The sequence below is a fragment of the Anopheles nili genome, chromosome 2 (genome assembly GCF_943737925.1).
Source record: "Anopheles nili chromosome 2, idAnoNiliSN_F5_01, whole genome shotgun sequence".
NCBI lineage: Eukaryota > Metazoa > Arthropoda > Insecta > Diptera > Culicidae > Anopheles > Anopheles nili.
This window is the reverse complement of record NC_071291.1, coordinates 72370020-72388085: the sequence shown is the minus strand read 5'-3', so window position 1 is coordinate 72388085 and position 18066 is coordinate 72370020. Positions and strand designations below refer to the sequence as shown.

The following is an 18066-nucleotide window of genomic DNA, read 5'->3' as shown; positions in this document are numbered from 1 at the left end:
GGTGGTAACTTTCCCGGCGTAATCGAACGACTCACGACCCTAGCAATGGCGTGCTGAAACGTCTACAAGCGCGTGCCGAAGCTCTCCAATAATCTGAAGGCCACCGGCAAGGTTGAGACATTAACCACAAGCACATCACGCACCAGCAGAAGGCGGCGGCAGTACTAACTACCCTCGCTCCAGCTCGGTTGCGCGTGCCATGCGAAATCCGGTGCCTGACAGGAATATTTAATTGAATTAGGAACTAAACATCAGAACGTGTTCAACAACCCGAAACGTAGCACAACGAACGCAGACCAATTCCAATTTTGCTGATGCCACCGTTCCGATCCCCAGGGAATACGGCACCGAGAGGCTCGTGGAAGGACAGCAGAAGAAGAAAAAATCGATCCGAGGCTTTATCTGGCATCCCGATTCCGATACACCGGCGCCTCGGGAGCATTCAAGCGTTCGATTTCGAATTCGAACAATAGTTGACAGCTTCGGGAGATTCTACCGGACGCGCCAGTGCCCTCACCAGTACCTGTTCCTTATCCCTTTCCCGATGCGATTCCGTCGTTTAATAATACTCGATTGGTTTCGAAAATTTGATCCACCAGCGCGGAAGAACGCAACATAAAGGACCCAAACCGAGTCTTATCCTGGGGGTAGCTCTCTCTCTCTCTCTCTCTCTCTCTCTCTCTCTCTCTCTCTCTTTGCCCAAAGGACTCAAGGGGGCTCCTGCATGTGTCTCACATCACAGTCTGAAGTGCCTTCAGCGTCAAGTGCTCGGCGTCCTCCAACGAACCGGCGGCTCCTGATCAAGACGTCGGGTTTGTTTTTCCCTTTTTTTTCCTACAACCTCTCGTGGGAAAAGTTTCAAATCTCACAACCAATCGATACGTGATGCTGTTCTGTTTCACCGCCACCGGAAGCAACCCTCCCGGGTCTCCCTTTTTGTGCAAATGGGCCGTGCGGAATCGACAGCGGAATCGTGCCACTCATGTGCGTGAGTGTGCCGGTGCGATTTTCGGGTACGCCCGGATTTTGAATCCTCGAATTCCGTGATAACCGGGCTGGCGAGAAGACCTTGGGATAGGACGCAAACACGTCGCTGTTCGAGCAGACGAGGGCGCTATTTTTGCGCATTGCGTAAGGCGTGAAGTAATCGATTGCCCTAGAAGGCTCTTTCAGGGATTGAGTCTCATGTGTGGTTATCTTGTGTGTTTGTGCATTAACTTATTCATTCATTCTTGCTATTGGATTTTGCAAATGATATGTTTACCATTGGTTTATCTTTTTCTATATCTCGTCCAAAATAAGTAAAGCAAGTCACATTGAGCCACCAAAAATTCATTAAAACTTTACAGAAACTTATCGCGGTATCCTTTGCCTTTTTCCCAACGTGAGTTATAGCGTTTTATCGCAGCTGGCTTTGAAAAATTGTCTTTCAATCTTTACATGTAAACGTAATTACTCCACTCTAAATGGTGCCGTTATACAACGAGCATCGTCATATATCTTCTTTTTTCTCGTTAAAATCCCTGGGTGCACGGTTTGTACTCATTTGCCTTTCGGCTGGCCGGACAATCCTCTCCGGCAGCGCAGGACAATCATTTTTAATTAGCTCTATGTCGTCATTACCAAAGGTAAATCCCGAGCACGGTCTGCATGATGGTGCGGTTATGTGGTGGCCTAATTAAAAGTTATTTTCCATCCACCGGTCCACCATCGGTCTCGGTCGCTTTCTCATTCCAAGCGACGGGCACAACCTGGTGACAAACGATGTCGCCGACACCAGGCACTTGACCATGGAGAGCGCATCCAAAGCCAAAGCTGTCGTAAATACCGTTCGGATCCCCAAAACAACCACGTGACTACGTTGTGATTATGCCTGTGCTTAGCCGTTTTGTTTGCGAGCGATCTCTGAGATATTGAATTCAAGCTCAAGCGATGGGATGACTTTTTTGCTTCCGAAGGACATCTTTTAGGAAGCGCCAAACAAACAAACACTGGCTTTCGTCTGCGAAATTGTTGAGCAAAAAAAGAGAACCTTTTGTTTGTCTGTCAGGCGAACTGCCTTCCTTTTATTTGTTGCCACCGCCCCGAAATATGGGGTGTGGGATGGTAGCGCGACCAAGTCGTTGGCTGGATTTTCTTAATTAAATCCCCACCGGTAGCCAGCAGGAAAATGCAAAGAAAAGCCCGGAAGAAAAACTTCTAATGATATTCACTCAATTATCCCTTGTCAGCGGTATTATCAGGGCATTTGCACCGGACACCGACGATCGGAAGCTGTCAGTTTTGATTTATGAAAAATTCATCCCTCGTGACTTTTGCTTAAAATTAGGTCAAAACAATAGCGCGAAGTTTTCGACACCTTTTTTGTGGCGAAAGTAGATTTAGAGTATTTTAACCATTGGGGACTGTCCATTTTTCCCACCTCTTGCTGCTAATCGTAGGGTTTCGGTTAGATTTTTAAATTCACTGGCATGCCTTAATGGGAATGGGTTCCAATTACATTATTGATAAAAAAAAACTATATTATCATTAATCGAATAAAATAATCTCACCCCGCACTAGAGTAAATTTCCCTCTACGAACTCGGGGTAAATGGAAGAAAAACAAAATCAAACCATACCATTGATGGGTCCCTTCGGGCCTGTTCCGAGACCGTGTCTGCATGAGCGGTCGAAACCATACGGTGGCTGCAAGGGCGCCGAGCCGATGTAATCGAATAATCGGAAGCTTCCCGGCTGATATAATGACATTAATGTACGTAATAATAGCCAATATCGACCGGGGTAGCCCGGAACGGGTACCGGTCAGCCTGAACCCACCACCAAGGGACCGGAAGTGCGCTTCTTGGGTCCATCATTTTCCTTTTCCTCCGTTACAATTCAGCCCAGGCGAACCGGTGAACCGTTTCGCAGGACAAGAGAAAGATACATTCAGGTCCATTTGGATCATCATCAACAGTATCTCGAACGGTCCCGCGTACTGGCGCCTACTCGTCCTAGAACTTGCCTTGGGAACGTTGCGCATTCGAACATAAAATGTCCTCCAACACACATACACGCCCTTCCTGGAACTGGCGAGGACAAAAAAAATGCCACCACCCAAGTTCCACTCACGCAAATCGAAATCGTATCAATATTCATGTATTCCGAAGTGTCATACCAATCGGCCGGGGCAGGTTTTTCACTCTCATCCTCACCGTTGACGCAATTGTCATCGCCATCAGTGACAGACGCGGTTTTCGGTGTTAAATTGGACGGTTTACAAGGTGCGCCTGCGACGTGTTCAGGATCTCCACCCGCCGTCGATTATTTTGACACCACTTTAACCGTGGTGTTTGTATGTGTGACTGTTGGAGCGCTCGTGGGTTTTTTTTTTGCGCTCGTCTTCTCCTTAACCTCACAAAAATTCGTCACGGCCACGCGCGGATGCCTGGGTGCCGATAAAAGCTATCACCGCCCTGGCAGCAACCGAAGGGCGGTTCGGAACAACTTCTGCAGGACGCTTTGATCATCCCCGTCGGTGTTCCGTCTGTTCCGTTACATGTCCTTACGTTTTTTTTCTTCTCCTTTTGCCTTCACCACACGCGCTGGGTTCGTCCCGGGCACATCGACGCGTTACGAAAATGCAAATGGTGAGCAAGCAGCAAGGTGAAGGCGGTGTCCTTGGGCGGTTGGCAGGACCTTGTGGGGAAGGCGTTCATTGGCTGTGGTTTTGTACTTTATTGCGGGCGCCTAGTGAACGTGGCCAGGCAGCAGCGTACCCCGGATGACATTCGAGCGTCCTTCGAGCAAGTTGGTTGGTTCGTTCGCCTTCTACCTGGAGCTCCCGGGGTCGAGCTCGTCCTCGGACGAAGGATATGAACCCCAGCTTCCGTCCGGTGCCGCTCATCCGTAACGAACGGGACCCGAAAGCTCCGGGTTGGTTGAATTCCAGGCCACACTCGAACACGTACACACACACACACACCGTGCTGCGTTCTTAGGGCTTGTTCTTTTGCGCGGGTTCTAACAGGGTTCGTACGCCCGGTGGAGCTATGGGAAATTAAATTACAATTCAAACTGCCCAGCAAAAGAGACAGCCCACCAATTCGGCAGGTTCGGGTGGTTGGAAACCCTCGGAGTCTCCCGCGGGGTGGGCCCTAGGGGTGGGTGAATTGTTCGAAATTAATCCAAAATTGTGCACACAGTCCGCTGTGGCGCAGTCCGGGGGTGAAAATCAACACCAGATTGTTGGGTGGAAGTTCGTCCGAAAAGAAGACGCGCAAAAAAACACGCTGCCTCTTCTAATTTAGTGGTTTGCTCCCGGTTGCTTCCACGGAAACAAGACCGCCCGGGAGCGTGGGTGAAGTTAGCTGGGCGTTTACGTGCTGGTTCGGTGTTGGGCCTCGAGCAAATCAACGAAACGGAAGAACGCGAGCAGTGAACCAATCCGAACGCCCACGGAGATGGTTGTTATTAGAAATTTTACCCAAAAAATTTGCAGCCGCTCCCAAGGCGGTTTTTTATTTTTTATTAAGAGTTACGCTTCGAAAATTAATGACCATGTGCGATGAAGAGATTGAGTCTTCGTGAAATATGGCGGACATGACATGAACTTTTTCTCAAAACGTAATACAAAAAAGTACAAATTGCTTAATCCAATGCCTTGTTAGCCCTAACTGTCATAAAAATTGGTTCATAAAAATAAAAGAGGGCCTCGTTCGTTCGCATTTAATAAGATTTCAACCACGCATTAAAGTGAAAAGGCCTTCGTCACCCTCTAAGCTCTTCAAACTTTAAAATCTCCCCGGATTTTAGCAAAACGAAAAATGGGATAGAAATTATTTGCCCCTTTACTTGACAGACAACCGCGCAAACAATTTCCAACATGCACGAAAAATGAACCACCATAAACAATGGCAATCCTCATTCCTCTTCGTCCCGGGTTCGTTTGACAAAGAATGTTTGGCTCCCGTTTCTTTTTCTTCTCTCCCACACAAAACGTTCCACAAGCCTGAGCTGCGCCGTGGGCGGAATTTTGGTTGGTTCAGAAGCTTTTCTTCGTTGCTCTTCTTCTTATTGTTTATTGCTATTTGTTCGCCCTAGGACTCGGCGATTTTACTGTCAACTTAACAAATCATCATCCTGTCGGTTCCACCCTCACCGGCTTCAAAGTGCCCAGCCCGGCCGATAAATTATCCGTTACGGCTGGTCCGGAAGCAATCCCACGGCGAAGCGAACCAAGCGCGACCGAAAAAGGGATAATTTTAGCGACCATGAGTGGCTCCATTTTTCCAGCCTCCGAACATTAACTGTGCGGCACTCGACGGGTGTTTGGTACCGACGTGCAACGTTTCGCTTGGAATCGTGTTTTTTTTCCTTTTTTCAACCCACACAAGCCCCAGGTTTGCCTGCCGGAGTTAATCCGATTACGATGGGAAAATCTTAACCGCTTCACGCAGTGCCTCTGCACCATCGGTCCTGCCAAGGGAAATAACCCACGGAACCGCGCCCCAAAAATTCAGCACTGGAAGAGGCTCTGGTTGGGAGTCTTTTGTCACCCACCGTTTGGTATTTAACATTTTGTCTTCGTGAAAGCTTTGAGGCGTCGTTCGAATTTGGGCTCCATAACCCTGATGGGTTTGCTCTTTTGCGCTTGCCTTCTCGACTCGAGCATCGCGGTTGAAAACAACCGTTTTGCCCCCAAATGAGTGGCAGATTAATAAATCATCTTCTTTGCTTTTCTGCCATGCCATCGAAGAAAATCTTGCCCAGATATTTGAACAAAATACAACGCACTTACGCACGTATTCGCGCATACACACGTACCACGATATGCGTCCGATCGTTTTCCGCTAATGAGCTTTCGCCCGAAGCTTTCGATGCCGCTTTCCTCTTCCATGTTTTTCCGGCGTTCGAAGCCGATGAGGACCCAACCGGTGCCATTTTAGCTCACCATCAGCGGAAAACGATTTTCCTGCACCACCTCTCACGCGGACCGGGAAAACGGGGCCTTTCTGAAAATTGGGTATGAGATAATAATTCGCTTCGAAGTCAACTTCGAAACGTGGAATGGTAAAAAGAAAAAATGAAAAAAATAAAATAACAAGTCCACACCGGAACGGGACACCCTCGGGAAGGTATCTCGCGCCGCACTCAACGAGGGGAAAAATTAGTCGACATCATTAACCGCTGGAAAACCGCCGTCACCGGGACCACCGGTTCCGATCAGCGGCAGGCACTTTACGCTGCTTCATCGGAGTCCAAAATTACATTTCACATTTCGCGACGATGACATCGGTTTATTGCTTTTCTCGTGAGTTTTTTTTTCTTCCTCTTTGTTTGAGTTTGCTTTCTCGCGCCTTGGGGCCTTCCACAGAGGAAATTCCACACGAAACGCAGCTAATAAGCATTAGTCTCTTGAACGAGCGGCCAGGGAGGTTGTTGTTTCGAAATTTACGATCCTGTTTCTGTCCTTGAAACAATCGCCTTCATCAACGAGCCGCGTTTGGGTTGCAATTTTGCTCACCACCACCATCAGGGGTAATGGACTGCTAGCAAGCAAGAAGCTAGGAGCTTGCTTTTTGCCACACTACCCAAGAGCTTCTTTTATCGCGCAATTCCCTGAATTTCCACAAAGACGCCCCAAAACTCCCGGCGTAATTGAAGCACCAGCTCCGGCGAAAAAAGGATTCTGGATGGGCTGGCGTGTGCTTTGATCTCCGGCAGTTGTTACCACGGGGCCAGTACCGCGAGGCGTGCGAGATTATGCAAACGGCGCACACGGGGGCAGAATTCACTTCAAACGAGCCTGCACGCGCTGGGCAGGAATTTTGATGAGCTCATAAAGCCCAACCGAAACCACACGGGCGTCCAGGGGCTCGAAGGATATGCACGTTTTGGGGTTTCTTGTGCGCTGTTTTCGACGGAACGGACAGGATGCTGCCCGGGAAGGCCGGGTTGTTTTCGGTTCTTTCTGGTCAGCCAGCAACTGTTGGGTTCGAACTTTTAAAGCCGATCCTGGCCTTTGCCCCTTTTTTATGCGCCAAAATTCCAGCCAGATGGTTGGTCAGGAGCTTGAGTTTTCTTCCTGCCTCGTAAACGAAACACCTTTTCTATTTAGTGAGTTTTTTTGTACTTTACCTAACTGCTTAACTTTTTTTTTTTCGTGGATCCCAAATGGCATCCCTTACACCGTGATTGCGAAACCTCTCTGACACTCGAGCGACCAACCTGTCAGGGTTGAAGATGACTGCAAACAGCACCACGACGGCTTGCCCGAGGGTTCTCGCCCAATAAAGCAGCTCGGCCTGTGTTTGGAGCTGAACGCTTGTCAGCCTTTGACAAAGGTTAACCGCATTCGAAAGCTCCTTCGGTCGGCTTACGGTCGACGGGTTCGTAATTTCAATAACGAGATGACGACTGTCTGGAAGCGTTTCGTCCCCCAAAAACCATCTCCTTTTGGCCCTCCCACACTCGCGTTCGTTTACTTTGGCGGTGGAAAAAGCAAGCAATTAAAATAACTATTTGCGTTTAATTATTTCGGAAAAGAAAATTGTGTTATCTTGCCTGAAGTGAAAGCACCAGCCAGTCGTATTGTATCATCCGGAGGCTTTGCTTCCGTTTGTAGTGAAGGATGAAGCTTTATGCTATATATTATCACAGCACTTCAATTCTTTAAAGCTCAGTTAATTACCTGCCGCTAACATATGCGGAATCCATTCAGCAAACCCTGAAGAGGATTATTCTCTATCATGTTCGGTGTCTAATTTTCTCCTGCGGATTAACATGCTCATCATAAAGAGCTTTCCCGGGCGCGCAGATTGCCTAACCCCCAACCAACCGTGCCCAGGCATCCATTACGGCAAAATAATTCACGCCACCCGTTCGCGTTATCGAAAATGCATTCAAAAAGCTATCACCATTGCACCGGCTGCACCACCAACGGAAACTCGTTTTCATCATCCCCTCGAGCGGAATTGATTGAATTGTGTCCCATCAGACAGGCTGCGGGCTATAATTAAGATTGATTCATTTCCCCCACTACGCGGGTTGGCGAGGTTCGGTTCGAAATCCGCGCAGAACGTGTCCTGTGAGCCTCTAACATATTTTCACCCCAAAACACCAAACCCTTTTCGCTTTGCTTTGCATCTCCACAGACCTACATGGCGCCATGGCTATCGATATTCGGTGACTTCACCAAGGACGCGTCGGCGATGTACAACAACTTCCGCGTCTACGGGACCGGGCTGCTGTGCGTGATGGGTAAGTTGCGGCGCATCCGCTAATGGTAACGATCTGCCAAAACCGTAAATCAATCCCGCCATCGCTCGATGGTGCACCGAAAAACCGCTCCCCGAAATCAGGCACGCTCCTTTCAGGTTCCATCGAACCCACCCGGAAGAGCCATTAAAATGTGAACCGTAAACCAATACCCTCGAAACCGTAAAGTCAAACATCCCCACCCAATTTGCCTCGCGGCCAAAGCTGCTCCCTCGGTGCTGCCCTTCAAACACGCTCACGTTCGGTGAAATTCCATTGGAATCCCTCCAAGCCCGTAAATCATTCGTCCTTCGGAACGCTGGACGAATCGCGCACGACTGGTGCAATGTTTCGCCCTTGAAACAACGCGACCGTGCGAGCAGGAATCCCACCGTGCAATCATACAGATAAATCACGTCCAATTCGTCCAATTTGTTCCAGTGCTCGGGACAAGCCATCCGGGAAAGAGAAGCACTTTCATTCTTCGCTCGATCGCGCACGAATCTTGCCGTTATGGCCGTCAGAAAGCATGCACCTGCAATGAGCACCTGATGTAATTTCTCTCGTTCCATCTCTCCCATAGGTCTGATCGTGTACGTTGGCGTGAAATTCGTGAACAAGTTCGCCACCGTCGCGCTGGCTTGCGTCATCTTCTCGATCATTGCGGTCTACGCTGGCATTTTCGATAACATCGATGGAAACGATAAGCTATTGTGAGTATTACGCTTCCCATTGTTCAACGCCACACTTATCGACACGTTCGAAAAGGGCCACCAAATCGTCCTTCTTTCAAAATTACTATCTCAACTCAAGTCCAGTGGACGTGTTTGACACCCCTGGTGATGGTTCAGGCTTCAACCTCCACGCAACCACTTTCGCGTCGTTGGCCCCTTTTTTAACCAGAGTTTTTCCATCTTTTCATGCTCCCTCTTCGCCCAGCCTGTGCGTGCTTGGAAAACGATTGCTGAAGGACGTGGCCGTACCGAACTGCACCAAGGACGAGGGTGGCGTTCTGTGGAATTACTTCTGCGCCGCCGGGGAATGCGATCCGTACTTCAAAGGTGCGTACCACACCGGGCACTCGCATCACCATCACACCCACACGATGTCCTTTTCTTTTTTGGCTCTCTCTTCCATTTCCAGAGCAAAATATATCGCTGGTCCGCGGCATCAAGGGACTGAAGAGTGGCGTGTTCTTCGACAACTTGATGCCATCCTTCCTGAAGGTGAGTGATGGCCTCCCTGGTTTCCGTTTTTTTTTTTGTGTTGTTGCTGCCTTTGTTTCGCTTCCTGCGCTCTGCCAATTTCAGCCAGTTTGAACCGGCTGGTAGACGAACCGGTGGAAACATCAAAGCTGGGACGGTGAATGATGTTTTGTTTTCTGTTGCCCTTGTCTCTCGCTCACGCTCACCAGGAAGGACAGTACATCGCGTACGGTTTGGACCCGGAGCACATCGAGCCGCTGGACAACCCGAGCTACAACCAGGTGTACGCCGACCTTACGACTGCCTTCACGATCCTGATCGGTATCTTCTTCCCTTCGGTAACGGGTAAGTGGCACAAGCGAGCGCTCAAACGAAAACGGGACAACGAACACAAAATGGTGTCCAATCATCGTGAGCTTTCACGGCCGCGGAGGTTACCTTCTAATCTGCTCAACGCAACACTCGGCCTGAAAGGAAGCGCACCAAGCAGGAAACGTTCCATTGCGCTATTAGCAAAGGACACCCCCGGCAATTGGGTGGTTTTTTTTGTTCCACCCTTGAAAAAGTGACACCGTTGCAATCCGTCTCATCATGCGGGCGTTACGAACGAGTGACTGTGGTCCTCGTTTGGTCCTCTGGCTCAGCCCGAGAAATCATAAAAATGACAAAAAAAAAGCAACACGATGACCTCCGACCCGACCCATTCAGCCATCAGCTGGCAGCCGAAATTTTCTGCTGACTCTAACCTCGTCATCGTCATGTTCATCGTGATAAGCTGATCTGTAGCCGAACGAGAAAGAGGCCAATAAGACATGATAGAGAGAGAGAAAGAGAGAGAGAACGAGCGAAAAAAAAATGGAACATGAAGCACTACCAGAATACCTCGAAACCTTCCACCGAATGGCGTTCCCTTCACAGCTGGGATGTTTTTTGGGCCAATCGACGTACCCACCAGGGGGGAAAGGCACTCATTGGCCCGGTTGTGCCCCAGCGGGCGGCAAATGCCATTGTTCCGGCAAAGGCATAACCGATTGTGATAAGCCACTTGAAACAAGGCGCCCGCAAAAAGCCAGACCACGAGCACGGGAAGCGTGATCCTTGGCGGGCACGCGCTCCAGGACACGAAAGGGGTCACCGGGCGCGATGGGGAAGGATAATTGCAAAACTCGTTTCCGTGCACGGGGGGCGGGGGGAGGGGGGCAAAGGGTAGGGGACACGGCGTGAAGCACGACCGAGCGGAAAATGTTGTGATGTCTTGGGAAAAAGTTTTTCCATTTTCCCGAGTAACCAAGGGGCATCTACACTTCTTCGAAGGTCGCGCGCGCTTTTCCCGAATTGAAAACCCCGTTGGCAGCAGGTCGTTGATCGCACGCCGGGTCGAGACGGGAAAGAGCGAGCCTTTTGACCGTCCCATCCTTCGCTGAGTGTTTTTTTTTTATACGCGCTTTTTTATTGTTTTGGTGTAATTGTTTTTGTTTTATTCCCCCGGTACGGGTTGCCCTTTTTCACTCATAAATAGAAGATTCTGGACGGGACGGGCCGAGGGCCAATCCGGCAAGTTGTCAAATGTGGATTGATTAAAATTGCTTTCATGGAATCGCTCACATCGCTGGAGATCGGTGAAATTCCTTGCCCTGGCCTGTGTGGGAAGTACTGCAGGATATTTCAGTCGAGGCTGAAACAAAGCGATGCTTCGGTAGTCCAACGATGACAATATTTTTTGTTGTTTTTGGCTCATAGAATCAATCTAAAGAGTAAAGGAATTCAATCTTGTGGTACAGCTGATTTTTATCAATTTGAGACCAGCTGCAATTACGGCGAGACTATCAGCGAACCGATTTGTTAAAACACGTCACGAACCTCATGTCTAGAATCCATGAAGTGTCCTGACTTCTCAAAGTTCGTTTGGCCAACGGTGTACGGTCCTTGACCGTACAAATGCGTACGATGCCCGAAAGCACAGCCATTTTGTTCGACGTGTCCATCGTTCAATGCCCCACGGGATGACTTCTGGCATTACTCGTCGTCCCTTGCCATGGCACCGGCGGCAGTGGCTCCATCCATGTCACCGCAGTTTAGTGCACTTCGGAAAGCCCAACAAATCCCTCGGAAAACCCCCAACGGGTACTTCGCGTACTAACTCACTCACTCTCGTGTCCCGCTGTTCTTCACAGGCATCATGGCCGGTTCAAACCGCTCGGGAGATTTGGCGGACGCACAAAAAAGTATTCCCATCGGTACGATCGGTGCCATCCTGACGACCTCGACCGTGTATCTATCGTGCGTGATGCTATTCGCTGGCACCGTCGACAACCTGCTGCTACGAGACAAGTAAGTGCTGCTCAGATTGAACCGTCCGAAAGCCACAAGGTCACGCACGTTGTTTGCCTTCTCGTTCGTCGCGCCTCACAGATTCGGACAGTCCATCGGTGGTAAGCTGGTCGTAGCGAATATGGCCTGGCCAAACCAGTGGGTCATCCTGATTGGGTCCTTCCTATCGACGCTCGGTGCTGGGTTGCAGAGCTTGACCGGTGCACCACGCCTGCTGCAAGCCATCGCTAAGGATGGTATCATTCCGTTCCTCGAACCGTTTGCCGTTTCGTCGAGCCGTGGTGAACCTACGCGTGCCCTCATCCTCACGCTGCTCATCTGCCAGTGCGGTATCCTGCTCGGTAACGTCGATCTGCTCGCTCCACTGTTGTCCATGTTCTTCCTGATGTGTTACGGCTTCGTCAATCTGGCCTGCGCCCTGCAGACGCTGCTTCGCACACCCAACTGGCGGCCTCGTTTCAAGTACTACCACTGGTGAGTGTGTGTGTGTGTGTGTTTGTGAGCCCTTTGTTGAGTCCGCGGTGAGCTAACCGATTCCTTGGTCACCCAAAATTCTCAGGAGCCTATCGCTGTTCGGTCTGACGCTGTGCATCTCCATCATGTTCATGACGTCGTGGTACTTCGCGCTGATTGCTATGGGAATGGCGGTTCTGATCTACAAGTACATCGAATATCGCGGGTAAGTTCTCTTTCCTCATTATCGCTCCGCTGAAACTGACCTCTGGATTAATCATGACTGTTTCCACAGTGCCGAGAAAGAATGGGGAGATGGCATCCGCGGTATCGCTCTGTCTGCGGCTCGCTACTCGCTGTTGCGTCTCGAGGAAGGACCACCGCACACGAAGAACTGGCGCCCACAAATCCTGATGCTGGCTAAGCTGAACGACGACTTCATGCCCAAGTATCGCAAGCTGTTCTCGTTCGTCTCGCAGCTGAAGGCGGGCAAGGGTTTAGCCGTGGTTGTGTCCCTCATACATGGCGATTTTACTAAACGCTCGGGTGAAGCGGCCGCTGCTAAGCAAGCTCTTCGCAAGGTCATGGACGACGAGAAAGTGAAGGGCTTCTGCGACGTTCTGGTCGCCTCGAACATCGCCGATGGACTGTCGCATGCGTAAGTAAAACTCCAACTCCCCGAACTGGAAGATGTTGCCCTGCTGCAGCGCTAGAATGTGTTTAAAGTTCATCAGAATCCGTCGGGCGTATTTTCATCCTCGGATTCCCGGTTCCGTACCTCCCGGAGGAAATTTTCGTTTTCCACCTTGCCGGTGGGCCGGCTTTGAGGCTCGGAAAAGCAATCTTCCCGGCGCACGGACGGGTCCAACATTTGCATCATATTTTATCAATTTCGCATATTTTCCCTTCACTAAGCTACGGCATTATCTTCCATTTGTCGGTCCAGCCGTGCTCCTCCGAGAGCACTGCAATCAATTTCCCACCACGGCCCGGTACTGGATGTGGCCAGTGCGAGTATCCTCGAGCACGGACTCGGGACAAGAAATACGATACAGATGGGACCGATAAATAAGGTCAACTTTTCGCTCAGCCGCCCATGGCTGCTCGTGGCCTATTGCCCACCGGGTCCGGCGAGAGGGTCGCCTTTGTGCGGTGAATAATCGGTGCTGAGCCTTTTGCAAGCCGCCACCATTATCAACGGCTGCCCGAGCGGTTGATTGCATCAGAGTGGTGGCTTTGTTTCAAAATTAATACAATTTCATTCGACGCTAGCACGACCTCGACGCGCTGGTGTTGGCGATTGTTGGTAGATAATTGGCGCTAGATCGATGCTGCGATCGGCACGATCGTTTCCACGACGGTGAGCGAGTGCCCCTTTTACAGCGTACAATGTATTTCTTCTAAAAGCAAGCATTTAAAGACCCGAGAATCATAAATCTCCGAGATTCGATTGGTAGTGATTCAAAGAAACCAGTTGTTTGTGGAGATTTAAAGCTTTAAATCGATAAAATTAGAAGGGGTTTCTAGAAGTTCCAAGCTAACTTTGAACCGCTTCTTAGGAATGTTTTCTTCACTGTGACTATGTAGCACTGCATTCGAAGCATATTACATCTATATCTCCATCGTTTCGGGTAATTATTGAATTGGTACTGGAAGCAAACTTTAAACAAAGTTCTTATACTAAATCTCGTTGGAAAGAAGCCTACCTGGGCGTGCTCATCAGATGACCCAGCTGACGCTCGCAAAATCAATACCATTAATACTCGCTCGCCCGAGAATCAACACCGGAATGAATATTCCACCCGAATCCGTTCCAAGATAAACAACCTCCCGTCAAGCAATGAGTTGATTAAGATTTCCACCGTGATATGAGATATTTTCCAAATCAACAATCTTCGCCTTCCAGTGCCGGCTTTCTGCCCGGCGAGTTATGATTTATTTATGAGGGAAATCATTGCATCTCGCGTCTGTTTTCCACGGCTCTTTTCCCCGCAGGGTGCAAACTATCGGCCTGGGAGGCATGAAGCCGAACACGGTCATCATCGGATGGCCCTACGGCTGGCGCCAAAGTGAAGACGATCGCACCTGGCACGTGTTCCTGCAAACGGTGCGCCACGTTAGCGCCGCCCGGATGGCTCTGCTCGTGCCGAAGGGCATCAACTTCTTCCCGGCCATCGGCGATAAGGTACAGCTCATCGTGTCCGGCCCTTCGTAGACTTCTGTTTTAATGGCCGGTTCGGTCCCGCTTCTCGGTTCTAGATTGCTGGCAACATCGACATCTGGTGGATCGTGCACGATGGAGGTCTGCTGATGTTGCTGCCGTTCCTGCTGAAACAGCACCGCTCGTGGAAGAACTGCAAGATGCGCATCTTTACCGTCGCCCAGATGGAAGACAACTCCATCCAGATTAAGAAGGATCTCAAGATGTTCCTGTACCATCTGCGTATCGAGGCGGAAGTGGAAGTTGTCGAAATGGTAAGCTAAAAAATGGTTCCACAACAAAACAATCGAAATTACCAAACAAGTATAGGTAGCTCATCTGCTCAGGTGTTCCGGTAACTTGACAACTTGAAATTAATGACGCTTACATGCATGCAGAGAAAAGAAACCCATAAAAACGTTCCCATCCACTTGACCCGGGAATTCTCGCAGTAGGGGAACAAACGTGTCCTCGTCAGGATTAGGATTAGAATTTATGTGTTCATCCCACCTATTTTTCGCAAGGGATTCCCTAACCTCACACGTGACCCGATAAAGCCATCGATTGGAGACCGGCGGTTGTTCTTCCGAAGCAATCAAATCCCCGACAGCCGTGCCCTCGTCAAACATCCTCTCGTCCGTCTCGCCAACACCGGTTTCACCGCTTCGTACCGACCCACACTCAAACCGAAACGGCTTCATTATAAAATGGCGCTTTAAACGTTTTATGTCTCTATACTTTACGACGCACGCTAGGCGACCTGTGAACGCCACTCGTACCTCGTACCCTTTTTTACGCAAGCTCACGCCTTCACACGGCCGTGAAGGAGTTCCGGTGCTAGGATGCCACGCTTTTGCATCGTCTCCTTTCCGTACCGCACGTATCGCCTTGTTTGCTTTACTACTAAAAGATTTCTCAGGAACGCAGCGTTCCATTTGCGTTTGCTTTTCCGTGTGGCCATTGTGCACGATCGTTCGCCCCAATGCGCCGAGCGAGTCCGTTCCGCTCCCTTTTCATTTGTAAATACACCTCGCTCGTATGAAAGTTTCCCAGAGATTTTTTTATATCTTTCTTTCGTCACGTATCTTTCTCTCTCTCTCTCGCTTGTGAGGATATTCGGTTCCTTTTCATACTCAGAACTGGAGAGTGTTTCGCTTAGGAAAAGCAGCTCTATTGTGTATTTTATCCTCTTTCCACGTCGTCCTATATCGATCCTCGCAAGCCTAGGGGCCTTCCTCCGGTGGTAAGGTTGGCTGCGAGCGTTGTTTAAAGATAATTTATTTGTTTCACTCTTTTGTATTTACTCACGTACGTGCACTGTTTCGTAACCTATTTCGGACCTTCCGAGCCCCCGTGCGCATCGCTGGCTCCGAGTCCGGCTTTAGGAATGGTGAATGAGCGATTAAAAGCGTGCCCGGGCGCACTCGTCCTGTGGACTGGATTCTGCATAAGGGCACCATTTTCTCCCTCCTCCTTTCTTTGCTTCACCCTCACTAGCCATCTGGCTCGAAAAAGGATACCGTTTTCGAACCGATCCGTGAACCGCCCCGACTGAAGTTTCGCTTGACGTATTTTTATTTCCTTCTAAAACAGAGGAGTTGTAGTTCGCATCACTGAGCTAGCATTCCGATGGAAAAGACATGCTTTCATAAATCATGCCTACCAACAGCCGTAAATCTTCATTTGCAAAGGTAGCCACATTCGAAGGTTGGAGGCATCCGTTTTTGTCCTTCCTTGAAGGCAACATTGTTTTTAGTTTTATTTTAAATATATACGGTATGAAGATTGATAAACTATGCTACATGTTATGCTAGTATCTTGAAATACTGTAAACATATTCAAAGGACATTTGACAATCTTCTCTAAGCGACGTTATGTTTTCCTGCAAAACACTCCATTCCATTTCATATCCGTTCGTGATTGTATATAAAACACGTTACGCGAGCTACAGCAGGCAGCTAACGTTTCAAATACACCTTGGAGGTTACGTGCTCCAAATTGTATTCACATCGCGAGCGTATTTGCACGAATGCCGCTAAATGGCCATCTTCCATAATCCAAACACCCTTACGCAGATTTCACACCCATTTGATAATCTGCAGCCCGCCGGGCCAGTCTCCTGATTCGCTTTTCTTTCATACGGCTTCCTCCGCGTACGGTGTGAAATATGTTTTCATTACAATTTCATTGCTCACCCTCGCGGGACAAGAAAGAGCCGAGACAGAGAGACAAAAGAGCCTACCCTCTCCCTCACGTATCGCCATTTTGATCGTTGAATGGTTTTGTGAATATTGCAAATTATATACAATTGCTTCGCCGCCACGCTGGCATCAGCTGGCCGGGGATGGAGCTGATTTGACTGAATTTTCTCGCTTTCTCTCTCGTTCCCGCTATCTTCCTTACGCCACTCGACAGATGGATAGCGATATCTCGGCGTATACCTACGAACGGACGCTCATGATGGAGCAGCGCAACCAGATGCTGAGAAAACTTCGATTGAACAAACGCGAGAAGGAAAATGTGGTAAGTAACCGAGTGCGGTCTTTCCGCAAGGGGTTTATATTTCCCGGTGGATGACACGTGCGGTGGTGGTGATGGTGGTGGGAATTATGTGAGAAAACCCGAAATACAACTGTGCGGATACTTTTCGCTGGGATAAAAACGGCGTACGTGACCCATTCTGGGACGGTTGATTTGAGCAGCATCGGTGCGGGCAAACGGTGAAAGTTTATAGAGTTTGAAAATTGAAAAAGATGCTGATTGCGTTACATAAGGCAGTGATTGTGATCACCTTCAGCGAGTTTTAAGCACCTGACGGTGAAAAAAATAAAATGCTGAAATAAACTGTTAAACACCAGGCGTCTCCATCGATGGAGGCGCCTGGTGGTTTTGGTTTTGAATTAAATGAAATATTTTCAAATTGCATTTATTACGATTGAACTTATTCTCAATAAACTTTTGACTAGCAATATATTGCAAAAATATTGAATGAATTGTAATAACGGTTTGTTTGGGCTTAAATAAACAGTAGGTGTCTCCATCCACTTGATGGAGGCGCCTGGTGGTTTACGTCAGAATTTAGATAGTTTTAGAAAATTTGTATGAAATGTTTTCAAATCCCACATTTGTCTTAAATGAGTCACAGGTTTGACTTGACCTCAATGCTTCCTCGGCAAGCAAAAAACAGCAAAAAAAATATTGAAACCGATTAAAACGATTTTTTTTCTTTTTCTTGCCTTTATTCTTTTTCTCTACTCCGCCGTAAACGAATGGATCGATACATCGTTAACCACCGCACTCCTAAATTAAAACGTTTCCTTTTCCAAAATACCACAACATGAAAATCTCGTCCCCTGTTCAAAATACGCATACAATTAAATGATCTAATCTCAAACGCCAACATTTCAAACAAACCCCTAAAACCATACCCACAAACGCCCTCACCTCACATACCTCAACCAAAAACAAACAATAACCCAAATATCAAAAAAGGTGGATAACATGGTGGAGTTCTCTCAGGCCACCGCTAACGGAGATGATCGAACAGCCCTGGTAATGACGATGATAGTGATGCAGATGATGATAACGATTGTGTTTTCTCCCTATGTTTTGCGCGCCTTTTCCCTTGTTACAGTTT

General features: G+C 48.8%; 1 protein-coding gene across 1 annotated transcript in view; it reads left to right on the top strand.

Moving 5' to 3' along the window:
- LOC128721210 (solute carrier family 12 member 4) overlaps positions 1–18066 on the top strand; it is a 55357-nt gene that overhangs the window by 35256 nt on the left and 2035 nt on the right. The window contains exons 7-19 of the mRNA XM_053814937.1: positions 8138–8243; positions 8824–8953; positions 9180–9301; positions 9384–9466; positions 9655–9790; positions 11620–11776; positions 11858–12250; positions 12336–12455; positions 12525–12887; positions 14225–14414; positions 14489–14704; positions 16845–16952; positions 17922–17981. Coding sequence (XP_053670912.1) covers positions 8138–8243; positions 8824–8953; positions 9180–9301; positions 9384–9466; positions 9655–9790; positions 11620–11776; positions 11858–12250; positions 12336–12455; positions 12525–12887; positions 14225–14414; positions 14489–14704; positions 16845–16952; positions 17922–17981 — 2184 coding nt within the window. The remainder of the gene's footprint in view (positions 1–8137; positions 8244–8823; positions 8954–9179; positions 9302–9383; positions 9467–9654; positions 9791–11619; positions 11777–11857; positions 12251–12335; positions 12456–12524; positions 12888–14224; positions 14415–14488; positions 14705–16844; positions 16953–17921; positions 17982–18066) is intronic.